The sequence below is a fragment of the Aulonocara stuartgranti genome, assembly GCF_965226115.1.
Source record: "Aulonocara stuartgranti genome assembly, chromosome: 15".
Classification (NCBI taxonomy): domain Eukaryota; kingdom Metazoa; phylum Chordata; class Actinopteri; order Cichliformes; family Cichlidae; genus Aulonocara; species Aulonocara stuartgranti.
The window spans coordinates 19,520,108-19,536,598 of record NC_138951.1 but is presented as its reverse complement, the minus strand read 5'-3'; the positions used below and the strand labels follow the sequence as shown (position 1 = coordinate 19,536,598).

General features: G+C 39.6%; 1 protein-coding gene across 1 annotated transcript; it reads right to left on the bottom strand.

Annotated features, from left to right (window-relative positions):
• Window positions 1–1,104: 1,104 nt before the first annotated feature.
• Window positions 1,105–9,269, bottom strand: fam89a (family with sequence similarity 89 member A). Its single transcript, XM_082504442.1, has 2 exons — window positions 8,824–9,269; window positions 1,105–6,735 (listed from the first exon to the last, which is right to left on the bottom strand). Exons 1-2 carry the CDS (start codon window positions 9,070–9,072, stop codon window positions 6,442–6,444), a joined length of 543 nt encoding a protein of 180 aa, XP_082360568.1. The 5' UTR covers window positions 9,073–9,269; the 3' UTR covers window positions 1,105–6,441.
• Window positions 9,270–16,491: the final 7,222 nt, after the last annotated feature.

Sequence of the window (16,491 nt, the reverse complement as noted above, 5' to 3'; positions counted from 1 at the left end):
CAAAAACAAATATATAAAAATAACAAAAGTATCACTACAAAATTAAATACATACTCTAAATTTTATTGTAAACACAACCTCAACAACTTTACCTGTACTGTGTGCTTAGGGCTTTATGCTGAGTGATAGTGTATTAAAATACTATGCTAGATAAGAGAGATTTAGCATTGCTGTTGTCAGCATGCTGACATTTGCATTTTACTCAAAGCATCTGCAGCCCCACAGAGCTGCTGGCTACTCTGCTCAAACCAGAATGATCACATTACAGGTGTCTGCCAGCCAGTCTGTCCAAATGAAATGTATAATGTGAAGGTTGGTGCTACCAATTCAGTGAACTATACCAATTATGAAATATGGTCACAATCCTCCTTCTGTTCCTGAGGTATGTGTTTGACCAATGGTCATAAATCTCATTAGAACATTAAATTTTACATACATGAAAGTAAGTAAGTAGATTAAGAAGGTGAAATATCCGAACCTTTACTTCCAAAATCATTTGTTCCAAATGTACTGAAATTCTCTCTAGTTGCACTCGGGAGTGAGGTCATAGTAAAATTTGATGACCAAAATCTAATCAGTTCAGCCCCAAGTCCAAATTAACTTTTGGGCTGGATGTTAAAAAAATATACATAAATCCCTCTAGGTGGGCCTGGGAAATAACTTAAAAATGAGAGAGATTTGACCTTTGATGAACCTGACCTGTTGATTTTTGCGTCCAAGTGAACGTTTATTCCAGATGTAATGAAATGCTCTCCAGATGTTTTTCAGTTATAAGATGAAAATAGAGATCGATAGAAAACACAACCAAGAGCATAATATCTACAGCCACTTGTGTCATGGAACTAAGGACGTGGTTCCTATAAGCTCACTTTCACAATCCTTATGAATGCTTTATCTCAGAAACACCTGGAGAGGATGTCATTGGATCTGGTACAATCATTAATATACCCATAGATCTCATATCTCCCCAAAGTATCAAATTAAATTCTACTAAAACATAACTGTGCTTTAATTGTTGATCTGCTATTCATGTCAGTTTAATTTAGAAGTCTGAAGGCACGATCAATATTTCCCTCATAAAAAAAACATCACTCTAAAAACCTGAAAAGTACAGAACCGCTTTATTAAATTCATAACAGTATAACTATGAGAGAGTACTGTCCAAACAAACAGCAGTGTGGTCATTCATGGATAAGAGAACAGGAGGAATGATAGATGGCGGCAACACAGCCTTCACGTGTTCTCCAAATGTTACTTATTCAAAAAAAAACAATACATAAAATCCTTCTTTTCACTAAAGCAAGTTAATGAACGATTACAATAAGAGATATAAAGAACAAACACGAATGAAATTGCATTTACTTCTCTGATTTCCTCAATAGGTTACATCTGCATACTCAGGCCTACTGATAAACATGTCACTTGTAAAATAATGAACTGTCTTGGCTCAATCATGTTTTCAAACCCAGGTTTGGACACAGGTCAGATTTGGTCAGCTGCAGAAAAGGCGCACACACATTACACACCTTCAGCTATTTTTTTTCCTCATTGGAAGTAATGTTCAAGTTATTCTCCATTCAAGTGCCACAACCCTCACTAGGTTTTCCAAAACGCTTTTCACAACCACTAAAGCATGGGTGTGAACGCTCAGGCGTGACCGTGATTGCAGGGGTAATCCGCACTTAAGTCAAACTATGTCAAGCTTTTGTGGTTGTTTTGCACTTGGCGTCTTCGCCTCCTGATTGTTCAAAGTTGGTGCAAAGTTTGCCCTTTGATTTTGAGACTTGCACCAAACCATTGAATCATAATTATGACTCACTGTAAGTGGGTGTGACATAGCATTGTTCACCTTTAGTTCGAGAGCCATTGTTTAAGGGAAGTATGCTATTTTGTCAGGAGTCAAAACCACCCAAAAAAAACCAACAATTTTTTTTAAAGTTTACCCTGAGATGAAATCTCCATGTTACACATCCAATAATCATGTGAAAAAGGGGCATATTTTAGTCTACAGAACAGGCAACACACGTGGCAACGGTACAATATTAAGTACAATTTGCTGGTGTTCAATTTAAAGCTTCTTCTTAGCTCTCTTGTGCTGGGTTAAGCTACAATAGTGTAAGCGTACAAAGAGCACCATGCACCTGTGTAGTAGTGACAAACTCAAAGAGGGTCAGGTAGTCGTATTTTTGGGGATTTAACACAGCAACAGGCACAAACAAGTGCAAAAAACAGACTTGAAGAACAAGTGAGGAGTGCACCACCTAGCTCGGTTTGCAAATGCCTCAGCTGACTTTAAGGCTGATACAAGTTCTTGACGGTAAAATTGCTACGTGTACTTTAAAGTTGTATTCTGAAGAAATAACCGCCATACATTAGGGTCCTTTTATTTTGAGGTGTACAATTTCTTCTAAGCATCAACCAAAACAGGAAGAGAGATGTCTCACTTTTGCTAGAGCAACTCAAATTTCAGTGGGTGTCAGCAGTACACCGTTCCCAACAGCTGCATCCCTGCCAATAAAATTCCAAACAATCTTTTGACAGAGAAGAGTATAATTAACAACAGATCCAAATTAGGGACTCGTTGGAGTTGGAGGAGAGCGACATGTCAGCATGACATTCATTTATTTCTGGCACAGCTTCAGAATGAGTTTTGTGAGATTGCTAAAGTCATTATGTTTCAAATTCCACATGTAGCAGCTTTAAAAACCAAAGTACAGGCCAATCAGTTCATATGACTTATGGTATATGTTCATTCCCATCTTGAACATCTTATAAAAAGGCACTAATTGGGTAGACATCCAATAGAAATCCTGGGATCAAGATGTGACTCGTGTCCTAAACGTCAGTGGTTTAAAACCGTTTAATCAAACGTGCTTTCGGCTTCAGATTAGCAGTAGACTGCAGTAGTAAAACAGGTGCTTTACCTGACCCTAAATGTGTAATCCGACTAGAAATGTTGGCAGCAGTCGCATACAGGTGTACTTCACAGACAAAGTTAAGTTTCATTAAATGTGGATCATAAAAAGCAACAGAGAGAAACAGAGAACAATCATTTCAACTTATCAGAACACTGGAACCAAAGTCAATGGACTCTGTTAAATAATAAGACTAGTCAGAAAGTTGCAAATGCATTATGGAAAGGTTCAGAATAAAAGTGAGTAGTTACATATGCAAGAGGCAAAAAAATGTTTGTCCAAGCTTAGATCAGGAAAAAAAGCAATACGATAAACCTCAAGGAGAACTTGCATCCTTTTATGGTGACAACAGAGTTTAGCTTTGCTCCACCCCAAACTTCATCCTGCTCAAAAAACAATCAACCATTGTTCACTTTGTGTCCCCATGTGATGGTAATGTTTAAAATTACTTCACACACCAGGTCCAGGTTATATGGATAACAAAACTATGTCAAAGTGGCAACTTTAAAAGTGCTTGCCAGTGGATTTTGTTACTCTCCAACACGGATTAAACCTCCTCCCAGACTAAATCCTAGGAGGACCTCCAGGGGAAAAAGTTTATGGTCTATCTCAGCTTAATCCATGTCTGGGAAATGGAGGCAGTAAGACATAGTAATGCTAGCTACTTCCCCATCTGGTGATTGTGCTGGTTTGACTTTACGTTTAACAGATGAAGTATGTAACTGAAACATTTTCCCAAAATGTCAGACTACTCCGGTTAAATCAGAAACTCTTGATGTCGACAGATTTTAGAGAGAAGTTAGAAGATCAAGGGTTACTGTGCTTGCGGAAACATGGTTTCATATCCACATGTTATTGTGACACATCTGACTCTTCACATACTTGTCATAAATCAATCCTCTAGACTTTCACTGGTCGGTGACATTTTAATTCAGTCAACTGAAAACGCTGGTCTTTGAGTGGGGAAGAAGGCGGCCAACTGTTCAAAAGGCCAACCAAATGTCCTTCATTCATCAGCTCCAAAAAACTCCTAACGACATTCGTCAAGACACCAGATGTTAAGTTTTAAGTTCAACATAGCCAGATCCCGCCTACATCAGCAACGTCAACCAAATACAATGCTGAGTGGCGTACTCTCTTTGGTTTGTGTTCAAATAGCGGACTGACGTACAGACAGGTGACGAAATATGAGCACATTTGTGCAAAGATGAACCCTCGATATCTTCTCAAAGCGATGGTGAGTTCAGAAACTCAATTTATGATTGACAGCACAGCTGCTGTGCTGTGTCTGTAGCTGTGTTGTATGCTACAGGCTGAGCTGAGACCTTTGCTGCAGAGTTTAGATACTTAGGAAGCCTGAGTAGACCATTCATGTGTTTACAAAGAGGATTTTCACATCCAAAAGTCTTAAACAGTCAAGATTTTAGATTTTAGATTGAAGGAATTTTAACTTAGTTGTTTTTTTTATTATAGATGAGGCAATGAAGGCAAGTTCTTCTGATTAAAAAAAAAAACCAACCAAAGCAAAAACAAAAGCACTTTTTTTTGTTACAATCTAATTAATGACCACCGTCATATTGTAATGGAAGCAGAGATCGTTAAAGAGCCCCTATAACGTATGCAAAGATGACCAAATGCTGATATAATCAGATTTATATTCCTCAAGGATGACTTAAAAATGAGCTTAATCCTGCACGGGCATCTGTCACACTTAACAGAGCACATGACGCTAAAATGAGATTGGTTAAGATCTCGATGCATAAGAGTATAAAGCACCGGGTTTTCATGTGATAGTTGCTACTAGGTCTAGAGCTACAGATGTTTATTTACACTGTAGGTGATATTTGAAGGCCACTGGGACCAGAAAAAGTTAAAAGGGACCTATTATGCAAAAATGTTTCTAAAAGGAACAAAATCAATCAATAAAAAAAGGAGGTCAGTAAGAAATCCCCATGAAGGGCAAGGGTTTTTTTTTTTGTTTGTTTGTTTTTAAACTCAAAGAAAGATTACTGTAAACTGTGAATCATACAAAGCCAGCATGGAAGTGATATCAGCACAATAGGTCCCATTTAAAAAAAAAAGTGTCTAAAAACAAACTGCACCATGAAAAAGTGAGAAAATGTGTAGATTTTTTATTTTTTGTTTCCATAATGAAAAATGTTCCAGCTACCAGATCACAGCTCAGCTCTTGGCCATATTTGTATGTGGCTTCATAATTTCTTTTAATGCTCATTATCATCTATAATAGAATAATTCTATTATTTTGAAGAATAATTCTTGTTTCAACTTAGGTAGTCTTTGCATTTCTATTCATGTTAATACTGACCTCAAGAAACTAATATCTGAATGTTCAGTGTTTGAACCAGCCAACCCTTGATTGGGGCGGACCCCCACTTAAATTGATAAATACAATGAAACCAAGATCCAGAAATAAACTGAGTTCTGTTTTAATCTTTAAGTAAATGTTTCTTAAAGATAGATAATATTAAAGCAGAAAGTTAAATTCAGGCAGATGTGTCCTGAACACTACAAAGTCTGAGAACAGAGACATGTCTGATATGCCTGTAAAGTGCTGAAGCACTATATCTGCAACACAGCACGCTGGGCTTGGGGTTTTTCACCTCTGCAAACAGTTAAAACTGTTTCCAGCATTCTGAAGATTTCACATTTCCTGAGCAGATATCTGCTCCACCTAAAGGCAGGACGGTGAAGACCTCATACCTGCACACAAACTCAGTGGATATGAGGACCTCATCTCTTTCTCCGTACTACTACTTCTGGTTGGACCCCAAGGGGTTGATGTAAATTAATGGTTTCACCACTTAGAAGAAACACACACACTGTCTCCATTAATATGTCCACAGAGTCAGTCATCTTTTTGCACCAATGCTGATTGCAAAGCTCTGGATTTCTGGGATTCCTTCCAACCAGTAAATGCTGAGGAATGGTGCAGTAGAAAATGTCAGAGTAACAGGAAAGCAAATATTTTGTTATTTATATTATATAATAAATAATAAAACTTTGTTCATATATTTTTGTATATGTAAATTAAAAAAAAAAAAAAGTTCAGCCAAAAAGAAAGTGACTGTCTAACAAAACAAACGGACATAGAAGCAGCAATAAAGCTGTTTACAAAAAGAAGTGTGTGTATATATATATATATATATGTATATTGCCGAATTTTGACTATATCGAGTCGCTGGATACAATTGATCCCAACCCCTGAGTGTTTCAGAGGTTGTTAAGAGAGTAACTTCTCAAAATATCTGATCGCTCAGATCTGCAGTTTGATGAAGCTCCTGGTCACGCTGCAGAAACAACGTTCTGCAACACAAGCAGGCGGATGTTAGACCTGAGGAGGTGTTTAAGGTAGCTGGATTTTTACAGTTCCACGAGACGCCATAGTCTGTTGTCTCTCACCAGCCACTCACTCCCTGGAGGCCAAAAAGGTTTCTCCTCCAGCCTAATCCAGTCTGTCAACCCAAAAATATGCATCCACACTAAGAAAAATGCTGACAACGAGGCCTCAGATGTTAACGCGAAAGGAGTCCCAGCTGTCCCCTTTGCCACTGCCGCTCCCATTCTTGGCTGCCCCCATTGTTGCCATCCCATCTCCAATGTCTCCATCCGGCTGTTCCCCGGTGGGAGTGGAACCAGGCTCCGGGTAATACTCGTCATCCTCGTCAAAGTAGCCATTCTCCATCATGCTGAGGCTGGAGGCTGCGCTAAGGTCCTGGCAGCTCCCCTTGTACTCCTGGATGGACTCGTGGAGCGACCACAGCTGGCACAGCAGGGACATGTCCTGCTGACGCAAACCCACCTGCAGGGGGCAGTATAGGGATTAGCATTAAAAAACCCAGGGAAGTACAGCTGCAGCTAACTCATTAGCTTATTAGATTATTTTTCAGCAGCTTGTTGCCTTTTTAATTGTTCACAGTTTAATAATTAAGAAACCCAGAGATAATGTTCTACAAATTTTTTAAACGTGTCATTTTGTCTAATAACCTGGGATTATAATCGCTTGACATGAACACAAACAGCTACAGGAACCACGAACAAGCGGCTCTGCTTTCATTTTCTAAATTACTTCACGGACATATGCATAGCAGGTGCCCTTATAGTGTAGTGCCACAACAAGCTGGGTGTAAGGACACAAACATGGAGCCTAGCAAGTTTTCCTTTAAATGATGAAATTTACACCAGTTGCACCACTTAAACTCTCCAACCATCCTTCAGTGGCCAATATTGCCTACAAATAAAAGCTCAGTCTTATACTTCTGAGCATTCAGTAACCAGGATCTTTCTATAGCAAGTAAATCTTCCAGGGTTCCCACAGGCCCATTTAATAATAAAATGGGCCTGTGGGGCTTTTACCGGCATAATAGCCAATTTATTTTTAAAATATAGATGAATGAATTCATTGTTTTAGCTCCAAAAACATCTGTCTGGCAAATCACCTTAATAACTTGGCATTAGTGAAAATCTGATTTATTTCTCAACCGTTTAGCACATAAACAGAAAGATAAGCAACAAAAGAGTGACTGTAAAGGAATTATTCAAGTAAAATACCTAAACAGTCACTAAATTTAACCTCTAACAAAGAAACAAAAAGAGAAGAAAGTAATAAAAATAATCCTCGCCTGTGGCCTCAGCTGACTCTGTGACATCGGTGTGTCAAGGCCACGATGATGGTGTGTAAAGGGCATTTTTGCTGCTGACCTCACGGCTGAGCTGACAGTGCAGTTTGAACTTAGAGGCACGGCACACTCAGTGGTCAAGCATAACACAGGCAGCTAAAACGCACACCAAACACTGTGCTCTTTAAAACTGCACAGGGACAAGCTTAGAGTCTTTAAAAATATAGGACACTGACAACTTATTAACTACAACAACCCCACAGTAATACATTAACAGCAGCAAAGCAATAAGGCTAACATTAGGAACCTACTCTGCCAAGGCTAAAGGACATAAAGAGTCAGTGGGATTTAGGAAAGAAAGATTTAGGAAAAAAATTAATAAATCCAAATGCCTAGAGTTTCAGCAGCAGTTTAACCTCTTTCAGCTACGTGACTTCACATAAGAAAACAAGCTATTGTTAAGCATTAACCAAGATTGCTGGGAATCTACCTCAATAATGAAATCTGGTCCGGTGATAGTATGAAAATCCTTGCTGCTGGCAAGGGAGTGTAAAACAGTGTGCAGTAAGAGTTTCACTCTGATTACATCTCTGCAAATGTGATAGCAGGTATTAGTTCACTGAAGGATTTTGTGTTGGTTTCTGTATGTCACAATAGAAACTTTTATACTGAAGCTAAAAGGTATTAAAATGAGCTTAGAATCCAAATCAGCACAAGCCTAATGGCTTAATTTGTCTCATCCAATGCAAAGCTGTTCCTGATCCCCTTTTTTCCTTCTTCTTATATAGGCTGTTATTAACACCAGAGTCCATTTAAAAAAAATCTCGTTTTTATCCTCAAGTGCTTCTAGGTGGTTGGGTGGCATGTTAAGTTAATTAACTAGCGAGTCTTTAATAAACAGAGCAAGGAGAAAACACACTTAACAGAAGTGATAACAATGAACAGTGAACATAATTTGTATGTTCACTGAACAAAAATCCCAAACAGACAGGACATAAATCAATATTTTTAACTTCATAATTTATTTATATAATGCAGAACGGGTTAATTTTGTATGCCGAATCAATCAAAAGACTATTGTTTTCAAAAAGTCTTAATTTCTCAGCTAAAATGCACACAAGTTTGTCCAAAAGCCGAAAAAAGAAAACTTCTGCAGTTTCTTTAGGGATTTTGGTTGAATGGTTGTGAATGTAAATCGCTAGGATTAAACCAGCAGTGGTAAACGGACCACTTTCCTGTCGACAAATAAAGGAAAACACTGAAAATGTTACCATCTCTTTTCGCAGCAGAGCCAGTGCTGCATCGAGGTTGGCCGGCTTGTTGGCCAGCAGGTTATCGGCATTGTTCCTGCCTCTGCTCAGGTCGTCCTGGATCATGGTTTTCTTCACGTACATCCTCTCCATTTCTCTCCAGGAGCCGCCGCTTGAGTTCAGCAACCCGCTCAGGCTCTTCGGCAGCGGCGGTAGACCCTCGATGCAGGCCATTCCCCCCAGCGTGCCGTTCGTTGACTTACCATTCATCGTCTTATGTGTTACGAAGCGGGGAGAGCTAGTGTCTATAAAGTCCTGTTTTTTTTTTCAGTTCAAAGACGCCACAAACACTGTTATCACACAGCAGTCTCCCACACTGAACAAACCGAGCAACAGCCGTGCTTTTCTCACCCCAGGGTAGCCAACGACGCCACGTTCAGTTATCCCGAGTGAAGCCGCTGGAATTCCGGTATGATCGTCAAAATAAAATCACATCAGCTTAAAAAAAGTGTGATGAACGTGGGAAGAGAGAAAAACAAAAATAACAGAAACAATAATTGCTAAAGCATACTGGCTTTTTTCTGCCCGTAATATTATAAGGAGAAGCGTGAAAACTTTGCCTTGTAATATCCATCCATCTTCTTGCTCACTTATCCAATTCAGGGTTGCAGAAGGGCTGGAACCCATACCAGCTGTCACTGGGTGCAACACGTTCTCATCCCAGATCGCCAGTCCATTGTAGGGTTTAACCTTTAGATACTGATAAATCTAGAAACATCATTTAACATGAAAAGCATGTTTTGGTGCTTTGGGAGGAGACCACTTGGATAATACAAGCTAGACACAAGGAGAGCAAGCACTCACAGCTGGCTTTAAGAGTCAACCACATATCTGAAATGTGCTAACCACTGCACCACCATGCTGTCCTGCTTCGAACCAGGATTAATAGAAGCCTTTCTTTTACTAGAAGTTATATTTGTACTACCTTTTTTCTGTTGCAGAATTCTCCCACAGGTGGATGCTTTGCATCTCACACCTCTTTTTTTTTATTACGATGTATCCCTTATGTTATAAATTAGGATCATAATTATAACATCTTATACCATTCTCAAGAAAAAAAAATCACTCCTGCAAGTATTTCTTTTACAAACATACAACTCAACAGAACACATGCACTGAAACAAAATAAAAACGTGGAACAATAATCAAAGTTTAAATGCTGTTCTAAGAGATCCTATTACAATCATATGGGTGTTTTCTCCATTTCTCCATTGCACTACTTTCAAGCACTTTGCAACCATGTCCTCTAATGTGTGCCTCTCTATTTTATGCCTTCTAGTTTTGTATATATTCATCTTGTTTGTATATACTCCTCTGGTCTGCTATTTATTCTTGCTGTCATACAATTGATATTTTTAATCCTTGAACAGTTGGTGTGGCGTTACCAGAATTTCGTTGTACATGTCCAATGACAGTGGAAGGAGATTCCATTCTTCTATTCTATTAAACTTCTATACGACGTCCCCCGGCTTTTACTTTGAAAAGAACTTCTGGTTATGTTTTGGTGATTCTTGTAAAGTGTCCAAACTCGGATTGTGGCCGAATAGTAAAATCCGCTTCCTGTCCTTTAACACAGTGGCTGCTGGGCGTTTCCCTGCCAACACGTATATGCATAAAACATGCAGACTTTTATTTAAAACACATATATTTATAGGAAATCGTGTATCTTATTGAACAGATCTTTGAACAGATACAAAGAATACAATTTAAACAGACAAGAGATGAGATGGCATTTAAATGTACATTTGTACACAATCTACTCTAATACAACAAATTGCGCGATTATATTAAAAACACTGAACAACTGCTTACCCCTGAATTTGAAAAAAGAAATCTTAGAAATTTCACATATGTAAAAAATTGCTTCTACACTTAAAAAGAAATCACACATTGTGTGTAAATATGTCTACTCCAAATTTTCTTTTAGCATTAAACTTTAATGTTTGCCCGTTGGTTTATTTGAAGAGTGTGTCCAGGTGACCTATTGTAGGCAGAGGGGTTGAAGGTCGTGATAGTAGTGTGTGTGAAAGACAATAGTGCGAATAAAGGACAGATGGTGGGCCTTACTTCCACCCCCCAGCCTGCAGCCCGATCACAACAATAACACAACAATAACCATGAAATCAGCACAAAAGCATCACACACGCTACTCGGAAAGAAAGAAAGAAGCATGTGCTGTGCCACACACACACACACACACACACACACACACACACACACACACACACACACACACACACACACACACACACACACACACACACACAGGCAGATGGATGAAGCCTGAAGCCCTGTATTCCTATTCGCTGTACTGAAATTAATGAAATCTTAAGATTCTTTTCTCTACTTCTGCTAATGTGCTTCTTATAATAACCATTAAAAGTGTTAAATGCCCTTATGAGACTCAGTCAGGGTCTTCATTGTGCATGAACTTACTTGCTTGCAAGTTGCCCCCCAAAAATGCTGATTTTATGATAACTTGTGCTTCTCTTGGCACGTTGTATAGCACAGAAAGTGAATATGTATGAGGTTCTAACGTTCTGCTACACATTTACTTTCAAAACTATTCAAAGTATGCTAAATTTGAAAGTATTTTGATAGACCCGACAGTTACTTTAGATTAAACATTTTTTAGAAATATTTTCTGCTTCAAGTTTTGTGACAATGACTGATATCAGCCTTATGTTAGTTTATAACATATAACATTTAGTAGCCGAGGTAAGATGAAAGACCTATGTGAATTCACTACTCCCAGTATATTAAGCCCTGCATGGAGGACATCATTAAAAATAACCAGGAGAATGGGAACAAATAAGCAAACAAACACAATTTTTAGATCCTTCTAATATTCATACATCCTTGTTAAAATGTGACAGATTAAAGCTGGCTAAATAAAGCATCATAATGTGTGAGAAAAGCAATTTAAGTAACTTTGGATGTGGAATGGTTATTGGTGTCAGACAGGCTGCTCTGGGTTTTTCAGAAACAGCCTGTTTACTGGTATTTTCCCTCACAACCATCTCCGAAAAAGAAAAATGTCCAGTGAGCTGCAGTTCTCTGAGTGAAACTGTCTTATTGATGTCAAAGTCTGAGGAGCATAGATAGGCTGAACGGAGCTCATAGGAAGACAGCAACTTAAACTCCATTAATTACTCCTTACAATCAAAGTATGCAGAAGAGCATCTCTGAATGTACAATATGTCAAATTTTTGAAGCAGGTGAGCTACAGTAGCAGAAGACCACACCAGGTGCCACTACTGTCAGCTAAGAACAGGAAACTGAGGCTATAAGAAAGCTAAGAGCCATTAAATCAGGCTTCATATTTGTATATTCATATTTAATAACTTTGAGACAACACAGGATGTCTTTGTGAAAACCTTGTCCTCATTGTCCTCCTCCCCGAAACCCTGCTCTTACAACAATTAGCCATCAGCTGATCGTTCACAGCTGTACAGTTTAGCCTTTTAGACCAATCAAAGACAATCTGTTTTGTCCAGGGTTTTTATAAACAGACAGGTCCTTCTATAAGCTCCCACCAGCAGCAGCAGCACCATCATCATCATCATCACTACCTCTTGAGATCAAAGGATTAGGCATATGATTGCAACCCCCTAGGGAGGCATGTAACCAGCAGGGTGGTGTTAATCTGCCTTTCGAAAAGCACAATGAGTTTGCATCATTTACTGGATCCAGCTAATAATGGTCTAAAGATATCAGCTTATGTTGAGCTCACTGCTGGCAGTACAAAAGCTACCAAAGGAGCTTTATTCTGTTTCTTTTTTCCCTCAAAATTTTCAGTTGTATTTTTCTTTGTAGATTTCAAGCATTTTGTATATCGGTCTGTGTCTATATGAGATATTATGCAATAAATCGCTAAAACAACTGTTATTGAGGAAATTAGTTAAGCTTAACGAATACATACATTTCATGCACACACACACACACACACACACACACACACACACACACACACACACACACACACACACAGACATATGGCAGTCTATCCCTCAAGCTTGAGCAGTGAGGACTGGGAGCTTGAGGGTCCTGCACAGTATCTTAGCTGTTCCCAGGACTGCACTCTTCTGGACAGAGATCTTAAGTTTCTTGTGTTCCTTCTTCCTGATGTTGCTGCCATTCTGTATCACTACATCGATTACTACGGCCGTCTTCTTCTGCTTCTCTACCACCACTATAGCCATTACCATTTTGTCTTTCTATATCTGGAAGTCCTACAGGATCTTAGCTCAGTCATTCTCCACCACCCTAGGGGGTGTCGCCCACTTTGACCTCGGGACTTCCAGGGCACACTCGGCACAAATGTTCCTTGGTAATGGTGTTCCATGTATGCCCTGGCTGCTATCATTTTGCACCCTTCTGTTATGTGCTGAATTGTCTCAGGGGCATCTTTACACTGCCTGCACCTGGGGTCTTGCCTGGTGTGATAGACCCCAGAACCCAATGGATCTTGTACTTAGAGTACACAGCTTGGTCAGCCTAGTCTTGCAGACTTAGCTGACTGCTCAGTCTACCTGGTGTTTTGCTGGTGTTTTGCGCCTGCTAGACCGAGCAGTCAGTATAGGTATACAATACAATATATATATTATATATTAATGTATGCGATATATATGAAAACATTAAGAAATTAACTTATTAAGATACTCATGTGTCCCTACACTAGAAAGATTTAGCATCATGAAGAATAGAAATATATTAAAAGAGTGTATTTAACTCGGAAACAAGTACATTTCAGAACATTGGACAAGCTGTCACTGCTGAGATTATGAAATATTTTTAACCACAGAAGTTCTAAGTGACAGTTGATGAAATGGCAAAAGCTGTTAAAACAGCAGTTCAAGAGTAAGTTTAAACAGATTTGATTTCTGCAGAGGGATTACTTGCACCTCTACATGAAACAATAGCTCTTAAACAAACAGCAGCCAACAGGGTGACATTGCACTGAACTTGGAGCTTGTCTGGAATGCATCACTGTCAGGGAGAAACAACAGACCTGAAAGGAAATAATGTGCGTGTGTGTGGGGGTGTGTTTGCAGGAATTCAGCTCCCTATAGCGTGTCAATGTACAGAAGTTCAGGAAAGAGGGCTGGCCTGGACTAACAACTGCTGTCATGGATTTTTCCTCTGCTCAGAGGCCCTCTGCGGTGGACGGGGGTGACTGTTTCCTCCCTGTGACAAACGGGAATGGAATCAGACCGAATTACAGTAACTGCAGTGGCAATATTCTACACAGTGGTATTATAAATTAAACACACACACATAACACACACAATTATAAAAGGTTTGGAAGCCACATTAGCAATAAATAGCAATAAAAACTCAAAGGCTGGTCGGATAATACCACAGCTGAGCTTTGTTTACACTACATCGTCCTGTTCTGGAGCTGCTAGAGTGATTAAACAGCCTCTTTCTGTTCTAACAAAGACAGGAAACAGTGAATCTAATATGACTTCTTAGTGCTGCTTTCAGATCTTCCATAACCCCTACACTGCAGTTGGCAAATTCACTTTTAAGGATAAAATAAAACAAACTTAAAAATCAGACCAAATTCCAAAAGTGTCTTTAAACCAGCAGTATATACAAGCAGCTAAAACTGTTGTATAGTTTCGTGTATTTATGGGTTGTAACATTTGCACGCTTCTGTTTTTTTTGAGTTCAATGTAAAAGATCCTGATATTTGTATATATCAGTAGATTTTCATTATATATAAACACTCAAAGAATCATATTTAAGAAGGATTTAAGAAGAAAACAAGACAGTGCTGAAAGGACTGTGAGCAAGTATTAGATCACCTTAACCTTATTAGGTACACCTTGCTAGTTCTGGGTTGGACCCTCTTTTGTCTTTAGAACTGCTTTGATTCTTCGTGGCACAGATTCAACAAGGTGCCCGAAACGTTCCTCTGAGATTTTGGTCCATATTGACACGATAGTGTCAGAGTTGCTCCGGGTTTGTCAGGTGTATGTCCATGCCGCAGATCTCCCATTCTGCCACATCAGATTCCAGGCCATTTGATGTTATCCTGCTGGAAATAGGCGTCATGCGCCCAGAACTTGCCCACGCCTTTACATTACCAGAAGCAGTCTGAAAGTAGGATTGAGCCACGATTTCATGTTGTTTATGCCAAATTCTGACCCTACCATCTGAATCTTACAGCAGAAACCAAGTCTCATCAGAACCGGCAATGTTTTTCCTGTCCTCTGTTGGTGACCCTGTGCCACTTATGTCAGCTAAGACTCATGTCTTAGCTGACGTGAGTGGTGCACAGTGTGGTTTTTTGTTACTGTCACCACTCAAAGTTGGATGTCTTGCATGTTCACAGATGCTTTTCTGCATATCTTGGTTGAAACAACATATTTGAGATAATCTTGCCTTCACATCAGCTTGAATCATGTTCCTTTTATGTCTGTTATCAACAAAGCATTTCTGCCACTGGATATTTTCTCTTTTTCTAGCCATTCTCTATAAACTCTTCAGATGGTTGTGTGGGAAAATCCCAGTAAATAAACAGTTTCTGAATTACTCAGACCAGACCATCTGGCACCACATCCAAAGTTGCTTAAATTGCCTTTCTTCTTAATTCTGGTTGGTTGGTCTGGTTTGAACTACTGTATATTTTCTTTATCATTTTTACATAGCTAAAAGCATAGAGTTGCATCTTCAGTGGTGTTTTTAGTGTCAGCTGTAATTTGGCAATAACAAACTTCACCCCAATGAATAGAGTTTACCGTATTTTTCAGTAGAAGCTGTTGTGCATTCAAGTACAAGATTTTAGATATTTAAGCGTAGTAGTTTTTTGAGAATCAAATATAAAATCCACCCTTGCCTTTTTCCCAACAGTATTTCCTCTGTGCCTGTGGAGCCAGATGGCAATTAAAGCTGCAGCAGCAGACTGAGGTAATTGACATGCTGCTGCCGACATGCTTTGTTGACGCCCCTGGCATTGCTCCAGTCTTTCCTGCAGGAACAGGAGGGCGTAGTCATGATCAGCAGCTGGCCTCACGCTGCCTGACCTCTGCCCTCATCCTCTTCTCCGTCTTTCTGCTTACCCACCAGCTCTGCTACACCCACTTGTCTGGTTGGTTGGTCTGGTTTGAACTACTACTGGGGCGATCGTGGCTCAAGAGTTGGGAGGTCGCCTTGTAATCGGAAGGTTGCCGGTTCGAGCCCCGGCTTGGACAGTCTCGGTCGTTGTGTCCTTGGGCAAGACACTTCACCCGTTGCCTACTGGTGGTGGTCAGAGGGCCCGGTGGCGCCAGTGTCCGGCAGCCTCGCCTCTGTCAGTGCGCCCCAGGGTGGCTGTGGCTACAATGTAGCTTGCCATCACCAGTGTGTGAATGTGTGCGTGAATGGGTGGATGACTGGATATGTAAAGCGCTTTGGGGTCCTTAGGGACTAGTAAGGCGCTATATAAATGCAGGCCATTTACCATTTACCATTTGTCTGTCTCCCGTTCTCTCTCTTGAGTATGACTAAAGCGTTTGTGCTATTTAAAAAAACCCAAACTATCCAGAGTACTTTTGATCAGATGGTTAAAGTGATCTGAAGTAAACTGCATTTAAGTAAATAATGTTAGTCTTACAAAACTAAAACATTTTCACTGGCGATCTT

What these genes read in the sequence shown, in the direction of transcription:
- fam89a (XM_082504442.1), bottom strand. Translation starts at nt 9,072, where the DNA reads ATGAATGGTAAGTCAACGAACGGCACGCTGGGGGGAATGGCCTGCATC. An exon ending in CTCTGCTGCGAAAAGAGATG is followed by an intron (nt 6,736 to 8,823) that starts GTAACATTTTCA and finishes TGCCCCCTGCAG; the next exon opens with GTGGGTTTGCGTCAGCAGGA.